The sequence below is a fragment of the Xenia sp. Carnegie-2017 genome, unplaced genomic scaffold, assembly GCF_021976095.1.
Source record: "Xenia sp. Carnegie-2017 unplaced genomic scaffold, XeniaSp_v1 HiC_scaffold_16, whole genome shotgun sequence".
In the NCBI taxonomy this organism is placed as follows: domain Eukaryota; kingdom Metazoa; phylum Cnidaria; class Anthozoa; order Malacalcyonacea; family Xeniidae; genus Xenia; species Xenia sp. Carnegie-2017.
In genome coordinates this window covers 3,325,353-3,352,335 of record NW_025813469.1, presented here as the reverse complement: position 1 = coordinate 3,352,335, position 26,983 = coordinate 3,325,353, and the positions used below count along the sequence as shown (strand labels likewise).

Sequence of the window (26,983 nt, the reverse complement as noted above, 5' to 3'; positions counted from 1 at the left end):
TGTGATGGATAACATTTGCATAGTACATGAGGAAAGTCTTTGTCAAAATCGTCCAACTTGGCGGTCATGACGTATTTGCACCAACTTGCACACTGTAAAACCAATTTAGTGCGAAACTCAGACTCCTTTCAAACGTGAACAAAAACGTATTTTTCTCATTGAAGACGACATGAACGACATTTGAAAATGTTTAAATTGTTTAATGTAATCGTGTAATCAATTACAATGTAATTGATTATTAGGTCGTGTAAGAAGATTCTTACTGGTCAAGCGCGCAGTGTATTAACATTGTGATGGTAGGTTCATTTCATTGGTGGGTCAGTAAGAATCGTCACAAGGATTATTTTGGGGATGAGCAAGTTATCAAATGTAAAGTTTTGCCTCCTTCTATGTGGAAAGTTCTCAAATTTTCACCTACAAGTTGAAAGATATTTATGTGCACGATCTAAGCCAAGGTTCGCCTATATTGACGGACGAGGCATTACATATAACAATAAATTGGAGAATGACATGGTTTATAACTAGTGACGTCACCTTTGATGAAACATCTTCTAAACAGTTTGTTATTTCTTGCGTTAATGAACTCGTCCAAAACTGCAACTTATAAAAATTACTAAAAGGGAAAGAAATATAGAGGAAGAAATAATTTCAGTTGATTGTAGAAAATCTTAGTTCACATTGAACTCAGTATAACTTTTAAGGGTACCACAATTTTTCTAGTGAAGATTTCTCTGTCAATCTTAAAGTAGTATAGTTATAAACATATAAATAATACCTAGAAGTCAAAAATATTTAGAGAGATACGAATGTTTTAAAATACAGTTCTTTAGTTGGATCTTTCGCTTGTTTTAAGAGCAGTTCCTACGATGAAGAGGAAGAAAAATGTTCATTCCATATAATTGTTAACTTTACTGTTTTGAACTTGCAAATCTTTCATTGTCATCACCAATTTCTTCTCATTCTACATGACATGTCTAAATCTTCAAATACTAAAAAACGAAACTTTAAAGTAACTAACATAAAACGAGTTATTTTCTGATTTAGTTTGCAAGAATGCAAAGCAAAATTATGATTTAGCAACAAAACTTTACATTTGAACACATGTTCTCTGTAAGCCTTCAGATCTAATCTCTGAGTGACCACAAATGAGCCTTGCTTTACAAATCCATTCTGTGAACATTACGACATCCAACTATTGAACAATTAAAGCGTTGGCATTTTAAGCAAAAGGCCAATAAGATATCGTGTTTGTTTTTAGAAAATTTTAGAAAATATGAAAGCAGAAGTCTTTTTTCCTGTCTATTCGGCATTATCCTCAAAATAATCAAAACTTTGTGATTCACCTGACGTTGACTCTGAAGATGACTTCCGCTAAGGTTGTCGAAACGTCAGTCAACAACAACAAAAACAGCCTTCTCAGAATTATACCAACCTGGACGATCTACATTTATAAACATGTAACGATACTCCCGGGTTCAAACCATTTACCTTAATTGTGTTATTGATGTACGATGAGTCGCTTGTAATGTTTTTTGACCTACCCGATAGATTCGTTCTCCGCCTTCAAGAATCAAATATAAAATGTGATATTTATTACAAGAATATTTACCTTGTGAAAACTTCGAAATATCTAAGAATTGTTATCCAACTTAATATGGTCGGAGCATGTTCAACTTATCTAAAGTAAATTTAACCAGAGGCTGCGTATTATTCGACGATATAAAGGTATTTTTACGCTTTAATTGGTTCACTTTGTATAAAACATTATTTGAAAGAAGATACATTTATCGGCGTAAATTAAATGAATTGCTGATTACCATATCACGTTTGAAGCACAACAAAATTGTTGGAATAAAGAAAAGTTAAACTATCAAAAAATTTTGAAATTGAGGCAGATGAATGCTTCTTTGTCAAGCAGTTGATGAATGTATAAGCTAAATAATAATATTAAAGATTCTAGTTACATTATTTCCGAGTTTTAAACAAAGACTTTTTTATTTGAGTATCCTCAGTAAATTGATAGCAACAATATTTAAATGTCAAGGTGTCTTAATTGTTATAGTAATAATGATGTCTTGAGTTTCACTTTTGAAAACTTAAATTGGGCACAATTGTCAAACTTTTTTAATTGTTTTGTCTCGTTTTTTTTTTAACAGCGTAATCACACGTTGGAAAGAATGGTCAACAGCTGTGAAGTAGCTGTATCAGTACACAAAAAGAACACGGAATATGACGTCGAACTTCACTGTTTCACTTTTCTTTTCAATTCTACAAAACTGCATTGTTGTCGGCATGAATATTAATTGAACTGAAGAAAGGTCTTTTATATTATTGAAACATCATTTTCTTAAAACCATGACAAAGTGAAAGTGGGTTTGACGAGAAGTGGATTTGAAGCGAAAGTTCATTTTAAGTTCAAAGTTCATTACGGAAAAATTCAATTCATCCAGGTTAGTTAAACTGTATATTATTTTTGTCATGTTATCAAATCGAATTTGAAAATTCCAGCCTGCTGTCTGAAAATACCAAAACATATTACAAAATTTAATCACCATTTAACGGTCTGATGCGTCTATGACAAATCTTACACTTTATATCATTTTAGATTCTTTCATTTATGTAGTTGTAGTAAATGTAGGCCTTTTGTCAATAACTTAATATGTTTATAAGAAGATATCTCTAATGTCAAGCGTGGCACCTGGAAAAGCTAAGTCTATTTATCAAACTTTTGTATTTAAGTTTCACTTTGGTGAATTCCCTCCGTCTTTGTTGTCATACAGAACCTTTCGTTGTTTAAAAGGCAATCGATGAACGACAATTAATGTTTCATTATTTCATTAAAACTGAATGCAAGTTTGCCCAAAACGGCACGCTACGATGTTAAGTTTGTTGTAAAAATTTACTTTCAATGAAAATTGTTGTCAAAACTTTTCCAGACAATCATTTTCCAGAAATGAATGTTTACAACATATAACATATATTGTTTTAACCTCCATCATTGAATGTGTTCATTTAACTGTATTTGTATGCAAACAAAACAAAAAATTTATTTAATGTTCTTAAGGCATGTCGAATTTGTGTATTTTATATGACTTTGATCAACGTTTCTGACTTTCTCGAGTTTACCCGTTAAAAATTATAAGAGTTACCACGACAAAACAATAATTCCTATCGCTCTCTTCCATATCAAATGGATAATGGCACGAATGCTAAAAAATTGTTTCCATTTCTCCTTCAAGATTCCTCATAACTTATAATCAAGATCCCATTACAAATATTGTCTGAGGTTATTTTTTTTCCTTGCTTCCTCTTTTAAAAAAATAAGTACATTTAATTACAATAAAAGAGGGAGGGGAAATCTTTATTAAAGAAGACTTTCCGTCACTCACAAATTTAAGAAATGAATCGGCCCATTTAAATGACATGGAGCATTAATGCTTTTCTCTTTATTTGTTGCCAACATATCTTTTTTACCTCGTTTTTCATCACGAAGAAAAAAGACTAAAGTGCAGCCTCCAGTTCAAAAGGCAAGCAGTGAGCTCTACCGATGATAATGTCAGGACTTTCTTGAAGAAATAATCCACGTAAAGTGAGAGTGCAAGAGAGAGTGCAAGTGTAAGTTTTTCTTTAAGCAGTAAAAATTTATTTCATGAAAATAAGCTCTGTGAGGATTACTAGTAAACATATTTCCCTTATTTTATTTAAACGACTTCATGCTTCTCACATTTTGTTTAACGAATACGTTTTTCCCCAATTCATCAAAACGTTTTTGAAAACAGCCTTCCGTTTCTGAGTCCAATGTTTTGCATTAACCTGTTTTCAAATGTATTCCAGACGCGTATGGCGTACCATGTAAATATTATCGCATGAAATGCTGTCAGAAGTGGAGAGCGAGGATCTCACTACTGCACTTTCCCCTCAGTGGCTTATATATCAGGGGAAAACTTACAAACTTGATGCCCTAAGTTAAATTAGGTTTCGCAAAGTTTAGAGAAGACGAGAGATACTTAAATTTGCAAGCATTTGAATTTCCTCTCCGATATTTTTCATGACCAAAATTAGAAAACGACTTTGCCATCTTCAGTGCAGAGAGCAAGAAGCCTGTTCCGTTTGAATAGTGACGATGATGTTAGGATTTTCTTGAGGCGCAATAGACGTAAAGTAAGTATGCAAGCAATACGTTTCAGCTTTAACAGTAAACATTAATTTCAACATTCCCGGAATAAGCTTTCTGACAATTGCTGATAAACATATTTACCTTATTTTATAAATAAACTAATGCTTCTATGCTCTGTTCGATGACTTTTTTATTCTATTCATCAAAACTTTTCTGGATCTGCCATCACTCTCTGAATCTCCCTTTACATTATTTACCTGTTTCACATTTTATGCAAACTATGTAAGTTGATATGCATGCATTTTCTTGTAAAAACACAAATTATTTTAGTTTAAGTTCTCAATGTTGTTTATTTCACAATGTGTAACGTCGTGAATATTGCAGTGATTTCGTGGATAGTGTTTATAGCAGGATGAAAAGTATTGGCTGCTGACAAGTCATAACTTTTTTAAATTGAGATATCATTTGACTTCTTCTAGATTGGCACATCTGATGAAATTCAAACGTTTCCTCAAACTCCTCCATCTCCTCCACCTCATTCTGCAGGTAAAAGAACAAAAAATTCCTGAAACTTGTGACAAGAAAAACACAACGGTTATATACTAGAAAGCCAGTTCAGCAAAATAAAGCACATACACAACTTCACTGTTTTACAGATTTTTGTTCACCTATTCCCCCACCTCGGAATCAATCTCTCCGAAAGAAGATCAATCCTTTAAATAATGGTAATGATCTACTTGATAGTCGTAAAAGAAGTCATCTGCTGAGCAATGTAATATCATATTAGTAAAAATACCCGAAGGACGTGTTTGGTCCATTGCAAATGGTAGTAGCATAAAAGATGTAATAGCCTTTGAAATGAGAGTTCTATCTTTACTAATGTTATATTAATATTTTACACTGCGCAAGACCACTTGAAAAGTTTTCTTGGCAGGGTGCTAATAAATATTTTGGGGGGAGTGTACACACACCCTGCACTCCCCAAAAAAATCCACCCCTGGTGTGAACTACAAAGATTAAAAACCATAAACCTTTTGAATCATCTCTGAGACATTCTTTACGACTATTGAATACTTTTCTCACTTACGACTATTGAATACTTTGCACACTTACGTCTATTGAATACTTTGCACACTTACGACTATTGAATACTTTGCACACTTACGACTATTGAATACTTTGCACACTTACGTCTATTGAATACTTTGCACACTTACGACTATTGAATACTTTTCTCACAGGCTGATATTTTGGTCAACTCAGCTGTCTCAGATCTGAGTCAGCAAACAATGCTTGGACAAGCATTAAGTAATGTTGCTGGATCTTCATATATCGCTGAGTGTCGTCAACATCCTCATGTTAACCAATGGAATATAGCTACGATAAAAAGGAGGAAATCTTTCATGCATCTACGTCATTCATGCCGTTTGTTGTGATTGGACGACTGAAGGAAAGTCTATAGAAGTAAGGATTGACCGTTAAAATATATTTATCCAATCGTTGTTTTTGATTGTAATATTTCCAACTATCGTGGTTTTTCACAGAAACATTAAAAACTGTCAAAATGGCTTACACCTATTGAAAATCCAAAATTTTAATTTTTGATGAGGAAAAACTTCACTTTGTTTTTATCTTTTCAGTTGTTAGGTGGACTTTGGTGGAAAATTCTTATGAAATGCAACCGTCTAGATGCTAAATCTGTAGCAATGCCGTTACTTAAAACTGGGAAACAAAATTTTCCCAAAATTATTGTTTTACGAATAAAGAAAGAAGAATTCGAAAGATTTAGTTCTATATTTCATTAAAGTTCACTGAAGAAATCAAATTGGGGATACATGATCCGGTTGAGAAAAGACAAAAGAACTTGACGGGTATGTTGAACTTAGAGTTTAAAGTTTATTAAAATACTCACATTGTAATCAATATTTTTTAGATCAGTTATAATTTTCTCAATATATAGACGCTATTTCAGCCAAAAAAAACGGACGCTCTGTTCTTTTTTTGCTTGGCTGTGGCGAAGAATCCATAACACTTCAAATTTTTGGCCTTTCCGATGGAGAAATCTTCTCTGCTTTACAAAAAATTGACAAGTTTATCAATCAAACTATTATAAAGAAGAAATTACGTAGTGAAAATCTTTACAATGTCATCCTAAAAAATAAGGATGAAATAAAACAGATTGCAACTGATGCTCGCTTAAGAATGAAATGTGAGGATGAACAGACGATTTCTTTAATAGGTTTGCACAACAAAGTTTATCAAACAAGCATAGTTCTCAAAGAGCTCATTAACGAGTTTACTGAAGAAGAGAAAAGACTTCAACAACTGAAATACTTGTCAGAAAATGTTCAATGGAATTACTATGATGTACATAATAACTTTATCTATTGTAGTGAATAGTTAAGCAAAGTACTCGAGATTTCTCATGTGAATGGTATACAAACAATGGATTTACCAGACCCAGGAAGACAATTGCTTGAATTTAAAGTGGATTTCTCACAAATAACAGCTTCCAATACTAAAAGGGGCGAAAGTAAGAAATTGTTACGGAAGATTATCGGCTTAAATTCTGGTTTGTACTTTTTATTATTGATAGGTGATTAAATGTGATATCCTAAAACAGATCATCTTCGAAAATTTTTTTGAGAAAACTTGATCTCAATAGCTATTTTTTAATTCTGATGATTATTTCATTTTATTTGATTATTTTGTGCTTTGAGCAGAAGTGGTATTTTTTTGAAAATAAATTTCAATGGAAGGAGAAGAATGCAAAATGTCTCCCCTTGCTTTCAGAAACAATACATATGTTATTTATTGAGAAGACTCATTTGATTGACTGCTTAGAAATGTGTTTGAAACTATCGTTGATGACATGAGAATATTTCTATTAAATTTCTCAGTTCCATTATGTTGGTTTCCCCAACCTTCCGATCAAGATGTAATCTTGTCGGACTGACACAATCATCCTCTGAATACATCGAGATTGAAGATTACTTTGTGGCTCGAGGAGGAAGATCTGATAAAATTTATGAGATTCAGATCATACAGAACCCTCAGTTGTATTCTCGGTACCTGGCTTTTAAAAGTTCCATGCTTGGTGATGTGAATGAAAAGCGTCTCTTTCACAGCACTAATCTAGACAGCGTTCATTTAATAAACTCAAATAACTTCAGCCGAGGCTTTGCAGGAGTAAATGGTAAAAGTTAAATATTTCTTAAACGCAAAACGATCTTAAAGCTATCTTTTTATGACACTTCATAAAATTTTTCACTGTAGTATATGACGTTTTAAGACAACAGAAATAGATTTTCATCGGGATATTTTATTACAAATATGTGTTCTGTTTATAGCTGTAAAATATGGAAACGGAGTATGTTTTGCAAAAGATACATCGTATTCTCTCAGTGTACTCTCTTCATCAGTGTTATGGATCACAACCAAAGATGTACATCGCCAAAGTTCTTGTTGGGAAGTACACTTGGGGAAAGAAAGGTTTAAAGGCACCACCATCGAGAAATGATCCGATTAATCCAGGTTTACTCTATGATTCTGTTCGTGGATAACACAAGCAATCCAACAATTTTCTTCATTTTTCAAGATAACCAGTGCTTTCCTGATTATCTTATAACATTAAACAAACATTAAAATAATTTTAAATTGTGTTTCATTACGAAGTAAATCAGTTCTGCAATTCTTATTTTACTAATGATCAGTTTTAGTCAGTATATTTCTTTCACCAGCAAGATACTTTTTTACACTTCTTTAATAACCACAAGTTCATGTTATGCACTCTACGTAAACATTTCTCGTTGATATTTTCTCCTGAAATCAGCAATGTGATTATGGCTGATCTCATTAAATCTTCTGTTGAGATCATAATGACACTGAACAAAAATTTGTATTTTTTAAAGTATTGAATGTAAATAGGGGGTTGACATTTGGTGAGAAGTGAATCTATATTCCTTCTAATTTTCTGTACCCATCGTTATAAGTAATTTGAGGAAGGTTGGTAGACGCTGTCTCGTCAGTAAATATCTAACCGCCAAAAATTTGGTTAATAATAAACTTGACTTGGTTGCTTTTAATATGACAAGCTTGTAAATGATTCATTGGTCCCTCCTCCAAATTAGAATACTCATAATCAAAATCACCAACCCTGATAAATAAATAATAATTTTAACAAAAGAAAAGAATATGATTACAATGGTATAACACTAAAGACTGTTGACCAATACGATCCGACTACTCCACACAGTCAGTGTTTGACTTTTAGAAGATCTGCATTACATAGCTAAAATACTACAGAAATCATAAAAATGTCTTTGTTTGTTCCTCCCATTTTTTACCAAACTCACCGAAATGCTTGTAGAATAATCATCGTAGCTATTAAGACGGATGAGGGGCGTTATAATCTGCAAAAAGCAATAATTATCATGCTGACGAGCAATCTTGAGTAGCGAAGTTTCCACCGTCTAACAACTACAGCCATTAATTTGGAATGGGAAGTTGTCAATCAAAGCTCTTGAATTATTTTTGACGATCAAGGTGAGTAAAAAATGAAGGTTTAAAAATAGAGAATAATTTCGAAAAATTGTTGTCGAGACTTCATTAAGTAATCTGACATTGAATACAACGATTAAAACCCAGGATGGTGAACTTTCACCGAATCAATCAGAACTGTTCGATCACGATGAATCTAAGTTAACACAGAAGAAAAGGCAAATTTCAGCAAAATGCCAATGGAAATGTGAGTGATGAATGAAATGTTGAGTAATCCTCAAAATTAGCAAGAACCCATAAAATGGTTATTAGCCAATCATAAATTAGTATCTTGGCATGATATCTCAATCCTCGATGCTGTCTTCCACACCTCACACCTAAATGGAAATTTATATATAGTAAAGCAGCAGCATTGTTTTTTTGTTCTTCAAAAATTTTCTACTATATAGAGCTCAAATTTTTTATGTGACAACAGCTCAAGTAAAAGCTACCAAGACGACTTTTGATGAACTTTGCAAATTTTAATGGTCATCATTGTCACATTATCCTCATCTTAGTCTTTCAAAGAAGTTCACAAACTCACAAAGGGCCCAATTTCAACAACAATAACTACATGAACAATATGATGTAAAATGCGAGAAAATAAAAACTTAGTGAAAGATGTATACAGTTCCATTTTATTTGTTAGATCAATTCGATAACAAGAAAAAACTGTAGGCCGCTTAAACAGCATTATTATTTCATGTTGTGATCAACAGTTGTCTTAGATTTCTAACAAAAGCTTTAAATCAAACTGCTGTTTGTAATGCTTTCGTAAATAGCTAAGACGGTCAAGCATTACAAAGTATTTTCATGATCACAAGCTTAATAAATATGCATGGGACAATTACATAGTTTTGTATTAATAAAAAGGAAAGTGACTGAAAGAAGACTTGAAAGCAGATGAATCATGCATGCTTACTTTCAAATACACTGATCACTCTTTCTAATTTTCATTTTAATTGTTATCCTAAATAAAGCTGTTATGAGTTAGATTGGTCAATTCAAATCGATGAAACAATTGCATATATTTACGAATACAAGCATATAATTTTATGTCAAAGGAAACGCTTAGAAGAAAATTTGTTTGGAAATTGATCACTGCAGCCAGTAGTCCGTTATGTCGTACATTTTCTTCAAATAAATAATGTTTATCTGAAACCTGATGACTTTGGAAATACCACAACCAATCTTTTGAACGCCAAACACCACCAATGGTGGTGTTACTTGACTAACTTGATGAGGAAAGGGGGGGATGGTGCAGCATCTCTGGTTTTACTGATATGCACGTGATTGAGTCTGTTTATATTACGATATTTATATTTAATTGTCTTGGTCGGTCATTTAAAATCTTACATTAAATTTAGATTTAAAACAGAAAGAATAGAAATTTTTAGTCATGATCATGACAGAAGACTAATGGTCATCAAATTTTTTACAAGTGAATGTAATTGACTTTGAAGAGAAAATTCTTCGAGGAGCAACTTTTATTTCAATAGCTATCTCTACAACATGTTAATAAAAAAATGAAATGTAACTAAGCAAACTTAGATTTATAGTTTCTGTGGCTTTAATCAAACTTGAAGAGCAAATTACAGTAAAAAGTAAAAAATGCCTGTAGTGCAGAGTACAATTGATCAATAATAAATAAGTACAAAATGTTGAAGACTGATTGTTTTCTTTTTAAATGAAAAAGCTCTTGAGATTGTTCCAGAGGCATCGCCAGGCTATTCGAGATAGGTGGGGCTTGGCATACCCTTATAAAAATTGTGAACTTAAGAGATCTCTAAAATGCAACTTCCCTTGATTTCAGGAAAGTTTTAAGATAATATGAAAGACACGCGTTGACAAATTAAGTTAAAAGCTGGGGAAACTTTTTATAGTTGGCTAATCTAAATATGTCAACAATGGAATTCAACTCAATCTTATCTGCAGTGTCACTTTTTATGCAAATGTAAACGAAATGTTTAAGTTATTCATCCTATGATATCATTTAACTATAATGGAAATACTCAGTAACTTATTGAAGCGTTCTGAAATTGAAATCAGTGCACACACCCTGTCCTTTTTCTTCAAACTTTGAATTCAGAAAATGAAAAAATTAGTCTTTTTGAATAATTGGGACAACATGTCACCCATTTCTATCTCTGGCTACGCCCCTGAATTACTCTATTACTTATTTAATGTTATAAGATACTCAGGATAACACTGACTATCTTGGAAAATTACAAAAATTGTTGGATTGTTCACGTCATCCACAACAGAATCATAAAGCAGACCTGGATTACTGGAATCATTTCTCGATGGTGGTGCCTTTAGTCCCTGCATGCCAGATGTGTACTCTCCAACTAGAACCTTGGCAACGAACATCTTTGGTTGGGATCCGGCAGAACATTGACGAAGAGAGTACTCCAGTGAGTACGATGCAACTCCTGCAAAGTATACTCCGTTGCCATACATTACTCCTGTAAATTGAATACACACGTTTGGGAAAAATCTTCCTGTATAGTGGGGAAAATATTTATTTGTGCATTCTTTAGTTTGGTCTTAGCAGGTCTTCAAAAAACCTCAAAAATTTTCTCAGAAAAGCAGCCAAAGCACTTTCAGTTGTGTTTAATATTTTTTATGCTTCTCTTTCAAATTATTATGAAAAGAATTTATTACCAAAGAAACTTTTCAAAATATTCTCAAGGTGAAACTGAAGCTATCATGAAATCTTACCATTGATTCCTGTATAGCTTCGGCTAAAGTTATTCGAGTTTATTGCTTCAACATTCGCTGAATTAGTGCCATGAAAAAGACGCATTTCATTCACATCTCCACGCATGGATTTTTTAAAGGTCTGGTACCGAGAATAAAGCCCAGGGTTCTGTATTCTTTGAATCTCGTAAATTTGATCAGATCTTCCTCCTCGAGCCACAAAGTAATCTTCAATCTCGATATATTCAGACGAAGATTGTGTCAGTCCGACAACATTGACAATTTGATCGGAAGGTTGGGGTGACCAACTTGGTGGAACTGAGAAATTATAAGAAGTATAAAGTATTTGCCACTCAAATAGTTTCTAACTTACAAAGATAACAACAAAACCTCGAAAATTCATACGAGTTTCCAGGTAATAAAACGCTCAAATGTATTTTCTGTTCCTTCAAAGTGTAGAGAAGATTGAAAATAAAATGATCAAAACTCTACCTTTAATTGACAAAATTTCGTCGTTGGTTAGCTCACTAAGATGATTTTTGAGTAAACTGCTTTCTTTCCTCACTTCATTGCTCGAGCCAGTAAAAGAAATCGTTTTCTCATCCTCAAACTCCATTCTAACGTTATTCGGGACTATCCACAATTTATCTGCCAAAAGTTTTAGAACTAGATCATAGAGTTTTTCATAACTTATTTTTATTGTGGTGATATTTTCATTGACGAACTTTTCGAGATTTTGCAATGCTGAAGAAATTTCGTAATCAGAACGTCCAATAATCTGAAGCGTTATGATCTCTTTACCACAACCAAATGCAAAGGGAACATGACTCGGCTTCAAATTAGAGGAGCTGCTATCTAAAGGGAAAAGTTGGTTCAAAACGCAGATTAAATATAGTTCAGACAAGGTTCCTTTTTAACACTGTCGTAACTATATTTTTTTGTTACTTTAATCTTCTTCTAACAAATCCATTTTCTTCATTTAATGTTTCATAGTCATTATATTCTCAATAAAAACTCACTATTTGTAGTCTGTCTTTGTGTTCCATCCGAATCGTATCTTATCAATCTGATTTCCTTCAGTGAAGTTTGTGGAGACGTGGAACTAAATCGTATGAATTCCTCTCTCATCATAAGCAAGACAGCGTATACAGGAAAGTTGTGTTGACCCGTTCCCATCATTGGCAACGCCACCGATTTGGCGGAACGTTGGTTGCATTCCTCAAGAATTTTTTTCAGAAGATTTCGGAACAGCTTGAATTAATAAACGATAATTTTTTAGAAATTTTGTAGCATAAGGAAATGAATGTGACTTGGCTTCTTAAACAATTATTATGTGATTCAATCCTTACTTCTTCAGCGTTACCTCCTGGTGTCCAATCACAACAAACGGCATGAATGACAAATTGACAAGAAAGATTTCCTGCATTTGTTGTTGCTATATCCCCATAGGAAATGTGAGTATGGCTACCACATTCTTCGACATATGAATTTCCGCCAATCTCATTAAATGCTTGTCCTACCATAGTTTTATGACCAAGATTTGGGAGCGCTGAGTTGACCAAAACATCAGCCTTTAATTAAAATAAGAATGGTGTTTTCATTTACTTATCAACAAAATCTATGTTTTTTTCTTAAATATGATACAAAAAAAATATTATAAAAAAGAGCAAAACTTGCCACCCTCCCTTTATGCTTTGTTTGCCGACAAGAACATGGTGAAAATCGATACAAGAATGTATAATACTCACCTTTTCTTTGGCGAGATCACCATATTTCCATGAAACCTCTAGACCTTCTTTAGTTGTAAAATTGCATACATTAAATGGTTCGACATTTTCTTCATGTTTGTCTATCACTATTGCCATGACTTTCGTATTTTCTTTGAGAACAAGATTTAAGTATTTTTGTCCAATGTCACTTGAAAATAACTTCAAAGCTCCAGGTAATGTGTATGGTATTATTTTCGTTCTTATTTCTTTTTTTAACTCTATTATGCGTGTTTTTGCCTCTTTGATTCCTTTCTCTGTACCAGAATATTTCAGTGATCTTTCACATATTGTAATTTCAACATTCTCCTCTTTAAGTCCAGCTTTAATTGCCTCAAATTCATTCTTTAGTCTTTCTTTCATGAAACGAGCGATCTCAGGCTCCTCGTCGACAGAGAGATGTTTTATCTTTTGAATACGAAAAATAATTTTGAATTTTGTTTTAAAATAATTAATTACTTCTGATGGGCTAATAGTCTTTTGTGAAAGTTGTCATGCCCATCGAAAGACGTAATAAGTTTAGGATACGACTATTTTTCTATGCTATTACGTCATTCCTGAATGAAGAATTTGTAAAACACGTTGTTATACCCTGATGAAAGATATGGTAAAAAATGCAGCATAGATGGCTTATTCATACAAAGTTGCGTCACGATTTTTGAATTAGGTTTTTACTTAATACGAAAAATATACAAAGCTTAAGTTTTCTTATATGAAACTTTTGAAACTATCTACCTCATAAAATTTATTTCGTCAGTTTAGATTTGACATTTTATTTTTGTGGTTTAATGACATAATGTAAGTTTTCTTTTAGTAAAACTTTGACTTACTACTTTTTCGTTCAGTGAGGAATCTTGGTATCTTGAGAATGTTGATTAATCACGGTATTTTGCATTTTGTTTTTGATTTCTTTTTGCATTTTCCCTTTTGCTAGTTGACGTTTGTGACGAGGAAATTGATGACTATATATTTCACAAAGTAGATAAAAACTCAGTTTTCAAATAAAATATCCAGTTGTAAGTAACAAGTGTTTTGGTTATGGGCTATCAACAATATTTACAATTTCACAGAGCTATAACCTATTGTAAAGTAATAATAAACATCGATATCTTACATTAGATTCTCCTCGACGATGCCGTTTGGTAAACAAACGCCACATTCCTATTCCAAAATGTATGCCTTAAAGAGAGCTGTCCAGTCTATTTTCAACAAAGTTGTGCTATGAAGGGGTTGCAAATACGGCAATAATTAGTATGTATTCGTGAATACTTCATAAATTTTGATGAAGGCCTTCTACATTTAAGAGAAAAGCATTCTAAAATTTCAAAAGCAACACGATGACGTTCTTAATTATTACGCTTCAAGCCGCCAAAAGGCGATAAAATTTTCGTACAGTTTTCTTTTTTGACAACACTTTCTACAACAACAACTGCCAGCGAATAATTAAACTAATCTTACCTTTTTCAATTCAGATTGATTGCAGTTAATATCTCAAATTGATGCCTCTCATAAACGTTAACGAATATAAGAAGCTCTTTTAAACAACTTAACGCAACTTATAACAGCAGGTACATCATGCATATACATAAATATTACCCCCAACCCAGTCCTATTTATCATTCCTGCCAAAGTCCAAATGTAAGATGTTTGGTATTTCTAAATAAGAGCAAGAACGAAAGGAAACTTAAAGAGACTGTGAACATCGACTTCATGTAGTCTAACCCAACTTGGTTCATGTCCTTTTTTTGACTCACAGATATTCTCTAGGTGTATTTGTGAGTCATTGCTATCACTATCAAACATTCTCAGTTTGTGTTTCAACAAAGACTTTATTATTTGAATAGCCTTAGTAAATTGATAACAATTGTATTTAAATGTCAAGGTGTCTGACATAGTAATAATGATTATCGTGTGTTTCATTTTTGACAGCTTAAATTGGGCACAGTAGTGAAACATTTTTCATTGTTTTTTGTATAGTTTTTTTAACAGCATAATTACAGGTTGGTCAACAGCCGTGATATATTTCAGTATGCAAGGAGAACGCGGAATTTGACATCGAATTTCTCTGTTTCACTTTTATTTTCATTTTTACAAAACTGCATTGTTTTTTTGCATGAATAATAATTAAGGTGGTAAAAGGCCTTTTAGATTATTTAAATATCGTTTTCTTAAAAGCATGACAAAGTGAAAGTGGGTTTAAGGAGAAAATGGGTTTGAAGCGAAAGTTCATTTCAAGTTCAAAGTTCATTACGGAAGTTTTCAATTCATCCAGGTTAGTTAAACTGTATATGATCTTTTTTCATGTTATCAAATAGATTTTGAAAACCCAGCCTTTTGTCGCAAAATACCAAACCATATTACAAACTTTGATCGATATTAAACGGTCTGATGCGTATTTAACGAATCTTTCACTTTCCATAATTTTATATACTTCTTTCATTCAAGAAATAAGTGTTGTAAATGTTGGTCTTTTGTCAATAGCTTGGAGTGTTTAAAAGATATCTTTAATGTCAAGCCATTTCACCTGAAAGTGTATTAGTCAAACTTTTATTTTTAAGTTTCACTTTGTTGAATTCCCTCCAGCTTTGTTGTCATACAGATTTTTACGTTGTCTAAAAGACAATCGAGAAACGACAATTAAAAATTTAATTGTGTTTTATTTCATTAAAAATAAACGCAAATTTGGCCATAACGGGTTCACTACAATATTAGGTTTACGGGAAAAATATTGCAGTTTCATGTGAAAACGACTATTTGAGACTTTATTTGGTTACTTCTTTGGTGTTATTTACATCGATGCATAAGCATACATAGTTAACTGTAGATTTTTCCATTTATTTCGAGTTCACAAATGACAATTTTCTGGTGGAGAACATCGTACAGTCACGCAAATCATCTCACTGATTAATATCAATTCTCAGGTCAGATGGAAAGGAAGAAAAATGGGTGCACTATATTTTAATTGTTTGTCAACTTATGCATGCATGGCCTCCCTTTTTACAAACTATTTCTGAACTTGTATTATTATTGTTAGTGGACCATTTAAGATTTACTTTCAATTATCTTCGTTCTCAAAAGTCTATTTCAACCAGCATTTATTGAATCGGGCGTTTCCAGTTCGACTATTTTTATTCCTTTGTCATTGAATGTGTTCATTTAACTGTATTTTCATGCAAACAAAACAAAGAATTCACTTACGTTTTCGGCATGTCGATATTGAGGATTATATATGATTTTGGTAGACACTTAGGACTTTCTCGAAATCCATCAGTGGGTAATCTGACTCGTTAAAGACAATAAGATGTACCACGACAAGACATCAAATTCCCATTGCTCTCTTCCCAATGAAATAGATAATGGCATAAATACGCTAAAAATTGTTTCCGTTTCTCTTCCAAGATTCCTCATAACATTTAACCAAGGTCCCATTACAAACATTGCTTGAGGTTATTTCATCCTGTTCCTAGCTTTATCATTTGGAAAATAAGCACATTTAATTACAATAATGGGGGAGGGCAACGTCTTCATTAATGAGGACTTTACGTCATTCAACAATTTAAGAAATGGATCGATCAATTTGAATGACAAATAACATTCATAAAAGAGAGACTTTGTCGTGGTGACAAACTTAGAGATGGATTTCAAAATAGCGAATACCATGGTGAATGGTGATAATAACAATGTAATAGTTCTTAAAAGAACTGTTTTAACCAGAACACTAACTCAACAATTCAAAGGAACCGTTATTTACAGCTAGAAAGAGACACTATGCATTTCGGCAGACTACTCGTCAGGTGTCAACGTCTGCTAAATGAGAACCTCCAAACCATGCTATATTTATAACGTTACAAAAGGTCAATGTCATCCATGTTTTTAGAGATGACACTTAAAACAGAGACAGATTAAGCACGTAATCATTTTGTCGGCAAAGGACAGGATTAGTCATTTTAATTAAACCGACTACAGTTTAATCAATTTAATTAATAAACTTTTCATCAGAAAACTTTAAAATTATTAAAAAATGTCACTCATTATTCCAGCTACGCGTCATCTCTAAAAATAGGGATGACATTGCCTTTTGTAACATTATAAATATAGCATGATTTGGAGGTTCTCATTTAGCAGACGTTGACACCTGACGAGTAGTTTGCCAAAATGCATAGTGTCAATTTCTAGCTGTAAATAACGGTTCCTTTGAATTGATGGGTTAGTGTTCTGGTTAAAACAGTTCTTTTAAGAAGTATTACATTATTATTATCACCATTCACCATGGTACTTGCTATTTTGAAACCCATATTTAAATAACATTCATGTTTTTCTCTTTACATGTTGACAACAGATCTTTTTTGTCTCGTATTCCATCACGAAGACCAAAAATCAATTTGCTGCATGCAGTGCAGAAGGCAAGCAGTGAGTTTTGTTTAAGTAATGATGATGAGATCAAAGCTTTCTTGAGGAACATTCCGCGTAAGGTAAGAAAGCAGCAGTACATTTTAGTTTCAACAGTAAACATTTATGTCATGGAAATAAGTGTTTCTTATTTTTACTTCACATTGTGTAACGTGGTGAATATTGCAGTGATTTCGTGGATAGTGTTTATAGCAGGATGAAAAGTATTGGTTGCTGACAAGTCGAAACTTTTTTAAAATGAGATATCATTTGACTTCTTCTAGATTTGCACATCTGATGACATTCCAACGTTTCGTCAAACTCCTCCATCTCCTCCACCTCATTCTGCAGGTAAAAGAACAAAAAATTCCTGAAACTTTTTACAAGAAAAACACAACAGTTATATACTCGAAAGCCAGTTTAGCAAAATGAAGCACATACACAACTTCACTGTTTTACAGATTTTTGTTCACCTATTCCACCACCTCGGAATCAATCTCTCCGAAAGAAGATCAATCCTTTAATTAATGGTAATGATCTAATTGATAGTGGGAAAAGAAGTCCTCTCCTGAGCAATGTAAGTGAGGTGAAACATACAATGCGTGTTAATGTCTACGTTTCAATTTAAAGAAAAAGAAAATTTCAGCAATGAGCTGAAAAGTTGAAAACCTCCAATTCTAAAACAAGCTGCTTGTCGCCACTTGATAGTATTGTTGAAAAAACTTTGAAGCCTGTAAAAAACAAACAAAAGTTAGTCAGGCCCGCAGACTGGAATCTCTTTCCTCATATTTCTCCATCATGAGATCAGAGGACAAATATTCTGTCTCCAATGTGAGAGAAGCAGCAAGCACATTTATTCAAACTTTGTTAAATGAATCATGTACGATTTTCAGTCAAAGTAAACCACATACATATGAAGAGGCTTTGACTAAAATATGGGTATAAAAGTTATTGCCAAAGATATTTATTCCGGATGAAGTCTCATTCTTATATTATCGAGCTTTGTAAGCACATATTTATGAAAAAAATTGGCCTTTCTTAATCAATTAGATACTTTAATGTATGAAAATGCATATTTTTTTAAAGGAAGAAGATAAGACTGTGAAAGAATTCATGAAGTCTGTGTCAGTTAAGAAAGATCACATTGACTTTATTCAACGCCATAATTTCTTGGAAGAATTATTGAAAATGTGTCCTGGGCTAACCAGCGTTACTTTGACTGAAAGCAATCAAAAAATTAGCTTTGAAGGGTCTAGGAAAGATGTTGTAAAAGCTGAACAACAGTATAACAACTTTCTTAAGAAGATTACGGTTGTTTCTCTTTGTCTTTGTCAAGAAATGATTACATTTTTGACGAAAAAAGTAGGATTGAAATTTTTTGAAAGTTGTTTATCTCAAGAAAATATTGTGGCCGTGCTATTTGTGGAGTCTGAATCTATTATAAAGGTGGTAATGCAATCAGGAGATTTTGACGCAGTGATAAATTGTTTAGGAAATAACATTCTAAAGAAAGAGATATCATTGCCACTAGACGACAAGCACATTTGGAATTCGAGATGGTTTGAAATACTCGAGGCAATCAAATCGGAAGACACGATCGATTACTATACAAATCCTGGCTCTGTAAAAGGTTGCATCGTTCTTTATGGCACTGCACCTTTCGTTGAAAAATATGGCAACGACGTCAGAAGTTTTCTTGATAGATTCCAAGATGTACTTTTCCTCGTTGATATTGACGACAAAACATCACGTTTTATGAAAGAAAAACTAAAGAAAGAATTTGAGAATATTGAAGTTTCACTCAAAGATGAGCATGTTAAGATTGAAATCCATGTAGGATTACTGAGATACACTGGGACAAAACAAGGAATTGATGAGGCAAACACTCGCGTGATGAAGTTGAAGAATGAAATAAAGACGAAAACAAAATCTTTATCTTCTGTCGGAGTCCTTGAGTTATTCGTTAACGAGCATGGTCTGAGAAACTTAAAAGGTATTGAAATTGAAACAAATGTCAAAATTGACATAACGGATAGCTACCAAGAAAATCAGGAGGTTGTCAGTATTCAAAAAAATATTGTAGAACCTTATGATGAATGTAATTTCATGACAAAGGAATCTATAAAGATTTCATGGAAATACGGTAACCTGGTCGATGAATGTGTGAGTTTGAAATTAAGTATTCATCATACTTTACAACTTGACAAATGTTTCAGTTAAAATTTTTATAAATGGTGACGTAGTCTGCCCGAAATTTTGGTCCTGTTAGGTAAACATCGGGGTGCGGTTGTACGAAGCCTGGATAGCGTTATCCATTGGATAGCAATTTCTTTAAAATTTTTAAAAAACCTTTTAAAAAGCAAAAGATATAAGATTTGAACTGAGCAATCACTGAAAAAAAATATTGTTTCGAAGTTTACAAAATTTCTTTGTCGTAAGAAAATTATAAACACTTTTTTACAAGTTTGAAAATTTTCGCTATGAATAACGCTATCCAAGCTTCGTGCAACCGCCTTCAGATGATTAACATTATTTATTTCTTTAGACATCTATTATGTTTACAGTGATTGAACCCAGAAAATATGCATAACGTGACAAAATTTGCAAGATGGCTACACAACTGCCTGCCAATATGAAACATTTACCCAGTTTTTTTAACGTAAATACTGAAGTTTTTTGAGAAAATGTATTGAAACTGCTTTTGTGGAAAGCACTATTTAGTAATTTTAAATTGTTTTTGCATAGAAATCGAGAAATTCCATCGTAAAATTTTGTGTAATAAACACTTTATTAGTCTTCTCTAAAATAAATAAGAGCAGATTCAAATTGATTGTGAATCAGGGACGGATCAATGCTCAGTTGACAAGAAGATTGCAAATTTTCCATCGGGGCTGCATCCTTATCTTAGCTTAAGTCACAAAGTCTGTTGTGAATTTTTAGAAATGAGTGAACCTTGCGAAACGAAAGTACCAACTCATTTTCAGAATGGTAACAACTGAAAATCGTTGAAAACAAGCATCAGCAAACGTCGATACTGGATTCATCCTATTGATTAAGGAATTACGAGAGTCGAACAATGTAAATAGACACATAGAATACTTGCGAATGACGACGGCAAATTTTGACTACATTTTGGATTTAATTAGACCTCCCATCACTAAAGTTGGCACACATCTTAGAAAGTCTATTAGCCCTGATTTATCAAAATCTCTTGACACTCCGCCATGTTTGACTACAAAATCTGATATTATTAGCCAATAGTATGCGTATTCGTTAACAAAAAGGTCAAAAAGTGCGAAGATCATATCTTCATTTAATTTAAAAAGGTCAAAAGTTCAACTGTTCTAATAATCACGTAAACGAAATTTTCGTCGAGTTTTCGTTCAAACTTTTCGTTGCGGCAGTTTTTGTTCTAATTTTCGTCGATATGGACGATAGTGTGGCCTAGGCTTAAGGGTTTACCGTTAAATTATATCTATCCAATCTTTATTTTTGATTGTCATATTTCCAAATATCGTGGCTTTTCACAGAAACATTTAAAACTGTAAAATGCCTTACACCTATTGGAAATCCAAAATTTTAATTTTTGTGAGAAAAAACTTCACATTGTTTCTTTCTTTTTAGTTGTTACGTGGACTTTTGTGGAAAATTCTTAAGGAATGCAACCGTCTTGATGCTAAATCTGTAGCAACGCCGTTATTGGGGACAGAAAAACATAATTTTCCCAAAAATATTTTGTTTTACGTCTAATGAAAGAAGAGTTCGAAAGATTTAGTTCTATATTTCAACAAAGTTCACTGAAAGAAATCAAATTGGTGATATGTGATCCGGTTAAGAGAAGACAAAAGAACTCCACCGGTATGTTGAACTTAGAGTTTAAAATTTATCTAAATATTCACAATGTAATCAATATTTTTTAGGTCAGTTATAATTTTCTCAATATTTAGACGCTATTTCAGCCAATGAAAACGGACGCTCTGTTCTTTTTTGCTTGGCTGTGGCGAAGAATCCATAAAACTTTAAATTTTTGGCCTTTCCGATGGAGAAATCTCCTCTGTGTTACAAAAAATTGACAAGTTTATCAATCAAACTATTATAAAGAAGAAATTACGTAGTGAAAATCTTTACGATGTCATCCTAAAAAATAAGGATGAAATAAAACAGATTGCAACTGATGCTCTTTTAAGAATGAGATGTGAGGATGAACAGACGATTTCTTTAACAGGTTTGCACAACAAAGTTAATAAAACAAGCATAGTTCTCGAAGAGCTCATTAACAAGTTTATTAAAGAAGAGAAAAGACTCAAACAACTGAGATACTTGTCAGAAAATGTTCAATGGAATTACTATGATGTACATAATAACTTTATCCACTGTAGTGAATAGTTAAGCAAAGTTCTCGAGATTTCTCATGTGAATGGTATACAAACAATGGATTTACCAGACCCAAAAGGACAATTGCTTGAATTTAAAGTGGATCTGTCACAAATAACAGCTACCAATACTAAAACGGGCGAAATAAAGAAATTTTTACGGAAGATTATCGGCTTAAATCCTGGTTTGCACTCTTTATTATTGATAGGTGATTAAATGTGATATCCTAAAACAGATCATCTTCGAAAATTTTTTTGAGAAAACATGATCTCAACAACTACTATTATTTGTGATAATTATCTCGTTTATTTGATTATTTTGTGCTTTGAGCAGTAGTGGTATTTTTTTGAAAATAAATTTCAATGGAAGGAGAAGAAGGCAAAAGGTCTCCCTTTGTTTTGAGAAACAATAAATATGTTATTTATTTACTCATTTGATTGACTGCTTAGAAATGTGTGTAAAACTATCCTTGATGCCCTGAGAATATTTCTTTTAAATTTCTCTGCTCCATCATGTTGGTCACCCCAACCTTCTGATTAAGTTGTAATCTTGTCGGACTGATACAATCATCCGCTAAATACATCGAGATTGAAGATTATTTTGTTCCTCAAGGAGGAAGATCTGATCAAATTTATAAGATTCAGAGAATACAGAACCCTCAGTTGTATTCTCGGCACCAAGCCTTTAAAAGTTCCATGCGTGGTGATGTGAATGAAAGGCGTCTCTTTCACGGCACTAATCCAGATAACGTTCATTCAATAAACTTAAATAACTTCAGCCGATGCTTTGCAGGAGGAAATGGTAAAAGTTACATATTTCTCAAACGCAAAACGATCTTAACGCTATCTTTCTAAGAAACTTCATAAAATTTTTCACTGAAGTATATGTTTTTTTAAGACAGCAGAAATAGATTTTTATCGGGAAATTTTATTTCAAATATGTCTTCTGCTTATAGCTGTAATGTATAGAAACGGTGTATATTTTGCAAGAGATGCATTGTATTCACTCAGGTACTGGCTTCAAAAGTGTTCTGGATCACAACCAAAGATGTACATCGCTAAAGTTCTTGTTGGGAAGTATACTTGGGAAAGAAAGAGCTAAAGGCACCACCATCGAGAAATGATCCGAATAATCCAGGTTTACTTTATGATTCTGTTCGTGGATAACACAAGCAATCCAACAACATTTGTCATTTTCCAAGACAACCAGTGCTATCCCGAGTATCTTATAACATTAAACAAACATTAAAACAGTTTTAATTTGTGTTTCATTACGAAGTATATCAGTTCTGCAATTCTTATTTTAGTAATGATCAGTTTTAGTCAGTATATTTCTTTCACCAGCACGATACTTTTTTATACTTTTCTTTAACGACAAGTTCGTGTTATGCACTCTACGTAAAAATTTCTCTTTGATATTTTCTCCTGAAATCAATGATGTGAATATGACTGATCTCATTTCTTGTTTTGACTACATGTCGTAGATATTTGTCCTTTTTAATCAGGTTTACAGTTAATTACACACACTTCTACGAAAATCTAACATCAAATCTTCTGATGAGATCATGATGAGACAGAGAAAAAAGTTGTATCCATTAAAGTATTGAATGTAAATAGGGGGTTGACATTTGGTAAGGGGTGGATCTATATTCCTTCTAATTTTCTGTACCCATTGTTATAGCTAATCTAAGGGAGTTTGGTAGATGTTGTCTTGTCAATAAATATCCAACCGCCAAAAATTTGGTAAATAATAAACTTGACTTGGTTGCTTTTATTATGATACGCTTGTAAATGATTAATTGGTTCCTCCTCCATATTAGAATACTCACAATCAAAATCACCAACACTGATAAATGAATAATAATTTCAGCAAAAGAAAAGAATATGATTACAATGGTATAAATCTAAAGACTGTTCACCAATACCCTCAGACTACTCCACACAATCAAAGTGTTTGGTTTTTAGAAGATCTGCATTACATAGCTAAAATACTACCATAAAAATGTCTTTTTTCATTCTTCTCATTTTTTACCAAACTCACCGAAATGCTTGTAGAATAATCATCATGGCTATTATAACAAATAATCATCGTTATAATCTGCAGAAAGCAATTATCATTATGCCGACGACGACACTGAGACGAGCAATCTTGAGTAGCGAAGTTTCGACCACCTAACAACTACAGCCATTAATTTGGAATGGGAAGTTGTCAATCAAAGCTCTTGAATTATTTTTGACGATCAAGGTGAGTAAAAAATGAAGGTTTAAAAATACAGAATAGTTTCGAAAAATTGTTGTCGAGACTTCATTAAGTAATCTGACATTGAATACAACGATTAAAACCCAGGATGGTGAACTTTCACCGAATCAATCAGAACTGTTCGATCACGATGAATCTAAGTTAACACAGAAGAAAAGGCAAATTTCAGCAAAATGCCAATGGAAATGTGAGTGATGAATGAAATGTTGAGTAATCCTAAAAATTAGCAAGAACCCATAAAATAGTTATTAGCCAATCATAAATTAGTATCTTGGCATGATATCTCAATCCTCGATGCTGTCTTCCACACCTCACACCTAAATGGAAATTTATATATAGTAAAGCAGCAGCATTGTTTTTTTGTTCTTCAAAAATTTTCTACTATATAGAGCTCAAATTTTTTATGTGACAACAGCTCAAGTAAAAGCTACCAAGACGACTTTTGATGAACTTTGCAAATTTTAATGGTCATCATTGTCACATTATCCTCATCTTAGTCTTTCAAAGAAGTTCACAAACTCACAAAGGGCCCAATTTCAACCACAATAACTACATGAACAATATGATGTAAAATGCGAGAAAATAAAAACTTAGTGAAAGATGTATACAGTTCCATTTTATTTGTTAGATCAATTCGATAACAAGAAAAAACAATGAAAAAGCTCTTGAGATTGTTCCAGAGGCATTGCTAGGTTAATCGCGATGGGTGGGGTTTAGCATACTCTTATAAAAATTGTGAACTTAAGAGATCTCTACAACGCAACTTCCCTTGATTTCAGAAAAGTTTTGTGATAATATGAAAGACATGCGTTGGCAAATTAAGTTAAAAGATAGGAAAACTTTCTATAGTTGACTAATCCAAATATGTCAACAATGGAATTCAACTTAATCTTATCTGCAGTGTCACTTTTTATGCAAATGTAATCTAAATGTTTAAGTTATTCATCCTATGATATCATTTAAGTATAATGGAATACTCTGTAACTTATTGAAGCGTTCTGAAATTGAAATCAGTTCACACACCCTGTCCTTTTTCTTCAAATTTCGAATTCAGAAAATGAAGAAATTAGACTTTAGAATAATTGGGACAACATGTCGCCCATATCTATCTCTGGCTACGCCCCTGAATTACTCTATTACTTATTTAATGTTATAAGATACTCAGGATAACACTGATTATCTTGGAAAATTACAAAAAATTTTGGGTTGTTTACGTTATTGACAACAGAATCATAAAGTAGACCTGGATTACTAGAATCATTTCTTGAAGGTGGTGCCTTTAGTCCATGCATGCCAGATGTGTACTTTCCAACAAGAACTTTGGCAATGAACATCTTTGGTTGGGATCCAGCAGAACACTGACGAAGAGAGTAATCGAGTGAGTACGATGAATCTCTTGCAAAGTATACTCCGTTGCCATACAATACTCCTGTAAATTGGATACACATATTTGGGAAAAAATCTTTCTGTATTGTGGAAAAATTTTTATTTGTGCATTCTTTAGTTTGGTTTTAGCAGGTCGCCATAAACTTGGAAAAACTTCAAAAATTTTCTCAGAAAAACAGCCAAAGCACTTTCAGTTTATGATTCTCTTTCTAATTATTATAAAAAGAATTTATTACCAAAGGAACTTTTCAAAAAATTCTCATGGTGAAACTGAAGCTATCTGGAATTCTTACCATTGACTCCTGAATAGTTTCGGCTAAAGTTATTCGAGTTTATTGCTTCAACGTTCGCTGAATTAGTGCCATGAAAAAGACGCATTTCATTCACATCTCCACGCATGGATTTTTTAAAGGTCTGGTACCGAGAATAAAGCCCAGGGTTCTGTATTCTTTGAATCTCGTAAATTTGATCAGATCTTCCTCCTCGAGCCACAAAGTAATCTTTAATCTCGATGTATTCGGACGAAGATTGTGTCAGTCCGACAACATTGACAACTTGATCGGAGGGTTGGGGTGACCAACTTGGTGGAACTGAGAAATCTTAAGAAGTATAAAGTATTTGCCACTCAAATAGTTTCTAACTTACAAGGATAACAACAAAACCTCGAAAATTCATACGAGTTTCCAGGTAATAAAACGCTCAAATGTATTTTCTGTTCCTTGAAAGTGTAGAGAAGATTAAAAATAAAAGGATCAAAACTCTACCTTTAATTGACAAAATTTCGTCGTTGGTTAGCTCACTAAGATGATTTTTGAGTAAACTGCTTTCTTTCCTCACTTCATTGCTCAAGCCAGTGAAAGAAATCGTTTTCTCATCCTCAAACTCCATTCTCACGTTATTCGGGACTGTCCACAATTTATCTGCGAAATGGTTTAGAACTAGATAATAGAGTTTTTCATAACTTATTTTTATTGTGGTGATATTTTCATAGACGAACTTTTCGAGATTTTGCAATGCAGAAGAAATTTCGTCATCAGAACGTCCAATAATCTTAAGCGTTATGATCTCTTTACCACAACCAAATGCAAAGGGAACATGGCTCGGCTTCAAATTAGAGGAGCTGCTATCTAAAGGGAAAAGTTGGTTCAAAACGCTGATTAAATATAGTTCAGACAAGGTTCCTTTTTAACACTGTCGTAACTATATTTTTTTGTTACTTCAATCTTTTTCTGACAAATCCATTTTCTTCATTTAATATATTCATAGTCATTATATTCTCAATAAAAACTCACTATTTGTAGTCTGTCTTTGTGCTCCATCCGAATCGTATCTTATCAATCTGATTTCTTTCAGTAAAGTTTGTGGAAACGTTGAACTAAATCGTATGAATTCCTCTCTCATCATAAGCAAGACAGCGTATACAGGAAAGTTGTGTTTACCCGTTCCCATCATT

General features: G+C 32.9%; 2 protein-coding genes across 2 annotated transcripts; both read right to left on the bottom strand.

Moving 5' to 3' along the window:
• Positions 1-10,723: 10,723 nt before the first annotated feature.
• LOC124437235 (protein mono-ADP-ribosyltransferase PARP14-like) lies at positions 10,724-14,688 on the bottom strand. The gene is made up of 9 exons (XM_046987228.1): positions 14,581-14,688; positions 14,237-14,341; positions 13,953-14,084; positions 13,105-13,530; positions 12,706-12,927; positions 12,376-12,607; positions 11,849-12,211; positions 11,378-11,674; positions 10,724-11,121 (listed from the first exon to the last, which is right to left on the bottom strand). The coding sequence occupies exons 4-9, from the start codon at positions 13,483-13,485 to the stop codon at positions 10,829-10,831; spliced, it is 1,788 nt and encodes a 595-aa protein (XP_046843184.1). The 5' UTR covers positions 13,486-13,530; positions 13,953-14,084; positions 14,237-14,341; positions 14,581-14,688; the 3' UTR covers positions 10,724-10,828.
• A 10,592-nt stretch (positions 14,689-25,280) lies between these two features.
• On the bottom strand, positions 25,281-26,418 carry LOC124437233 (protein mono-ADP-ribosyltransferase PARP15-like). The gene is made up of 3 exons (XM_046987225.1): positions 26,295-26,418; positions 25,824-26,129; positions 25,281-25,573 (listed from the first exon to the last, which is right to left on the bottom strand). Exons 1-3 carry the CDS (start codon positions 26,416-26,418, stop codon positions 25,281-25,283), a joined length of 723 nt encoding a protein of 240 aa, XP_046843181.1.
• Between the last annotated feature and the right edge of the window lie 565 nt (positions 26,419-26,983).

What these genes read in the sequence shown, in the direction of transcription:
- LOC124437233 (XM_046987225.1), bottom strand. Translation starts at nt 26,418, where the DNA reads ATGGAGTTTGAGGATGAGAAAACGATTTCTTTCACTGGCTTGAGCAAT. An exon ending in CGAAATTTTGTCAATTAAAG is followed by an intron (nt 26,130 to 26,294) that starts GTAGAGTTTTGA and finishes ATACTTCTTAAG; the next exon opens with ATTTCTCAGTTCCACCAAGT. An exon ending in AAACTATTCAGGAGTCAATG is followed by an intron (nt 25,574 to 25,823) that starts GTAAGAATTCCA and finishes TCCAATTTACAG; the next exon opens with GAGTATTGTATGGCAACGGA.
- LOC124437235 (XM_046987228.1), bottom strand. Translation starts at nt 13,485, where the DNA reads ATGAAAGAAAGACTAAAGAATGAATTTGAGGCAATTAAAGCTGGACTT. An exon ending in CAGGAGGTAACGCTGAAGAA is followed by an intron (nt 12,608 to 12,705) that starts GTAAGGATTGAA and finishes TATTAATTCAAG; the next exon opens with CTGTTCCGAAATCTTCTGAA. An exon ending in CGAAATTTTGTCAATTAAAG is followed by an intron (nt 11,675 to 11,848) that starts GTAGAGTTTTGA and finishes ATAATTTCTCAG; the next exon opens with TTCCACCAAGTTGGTCACCC.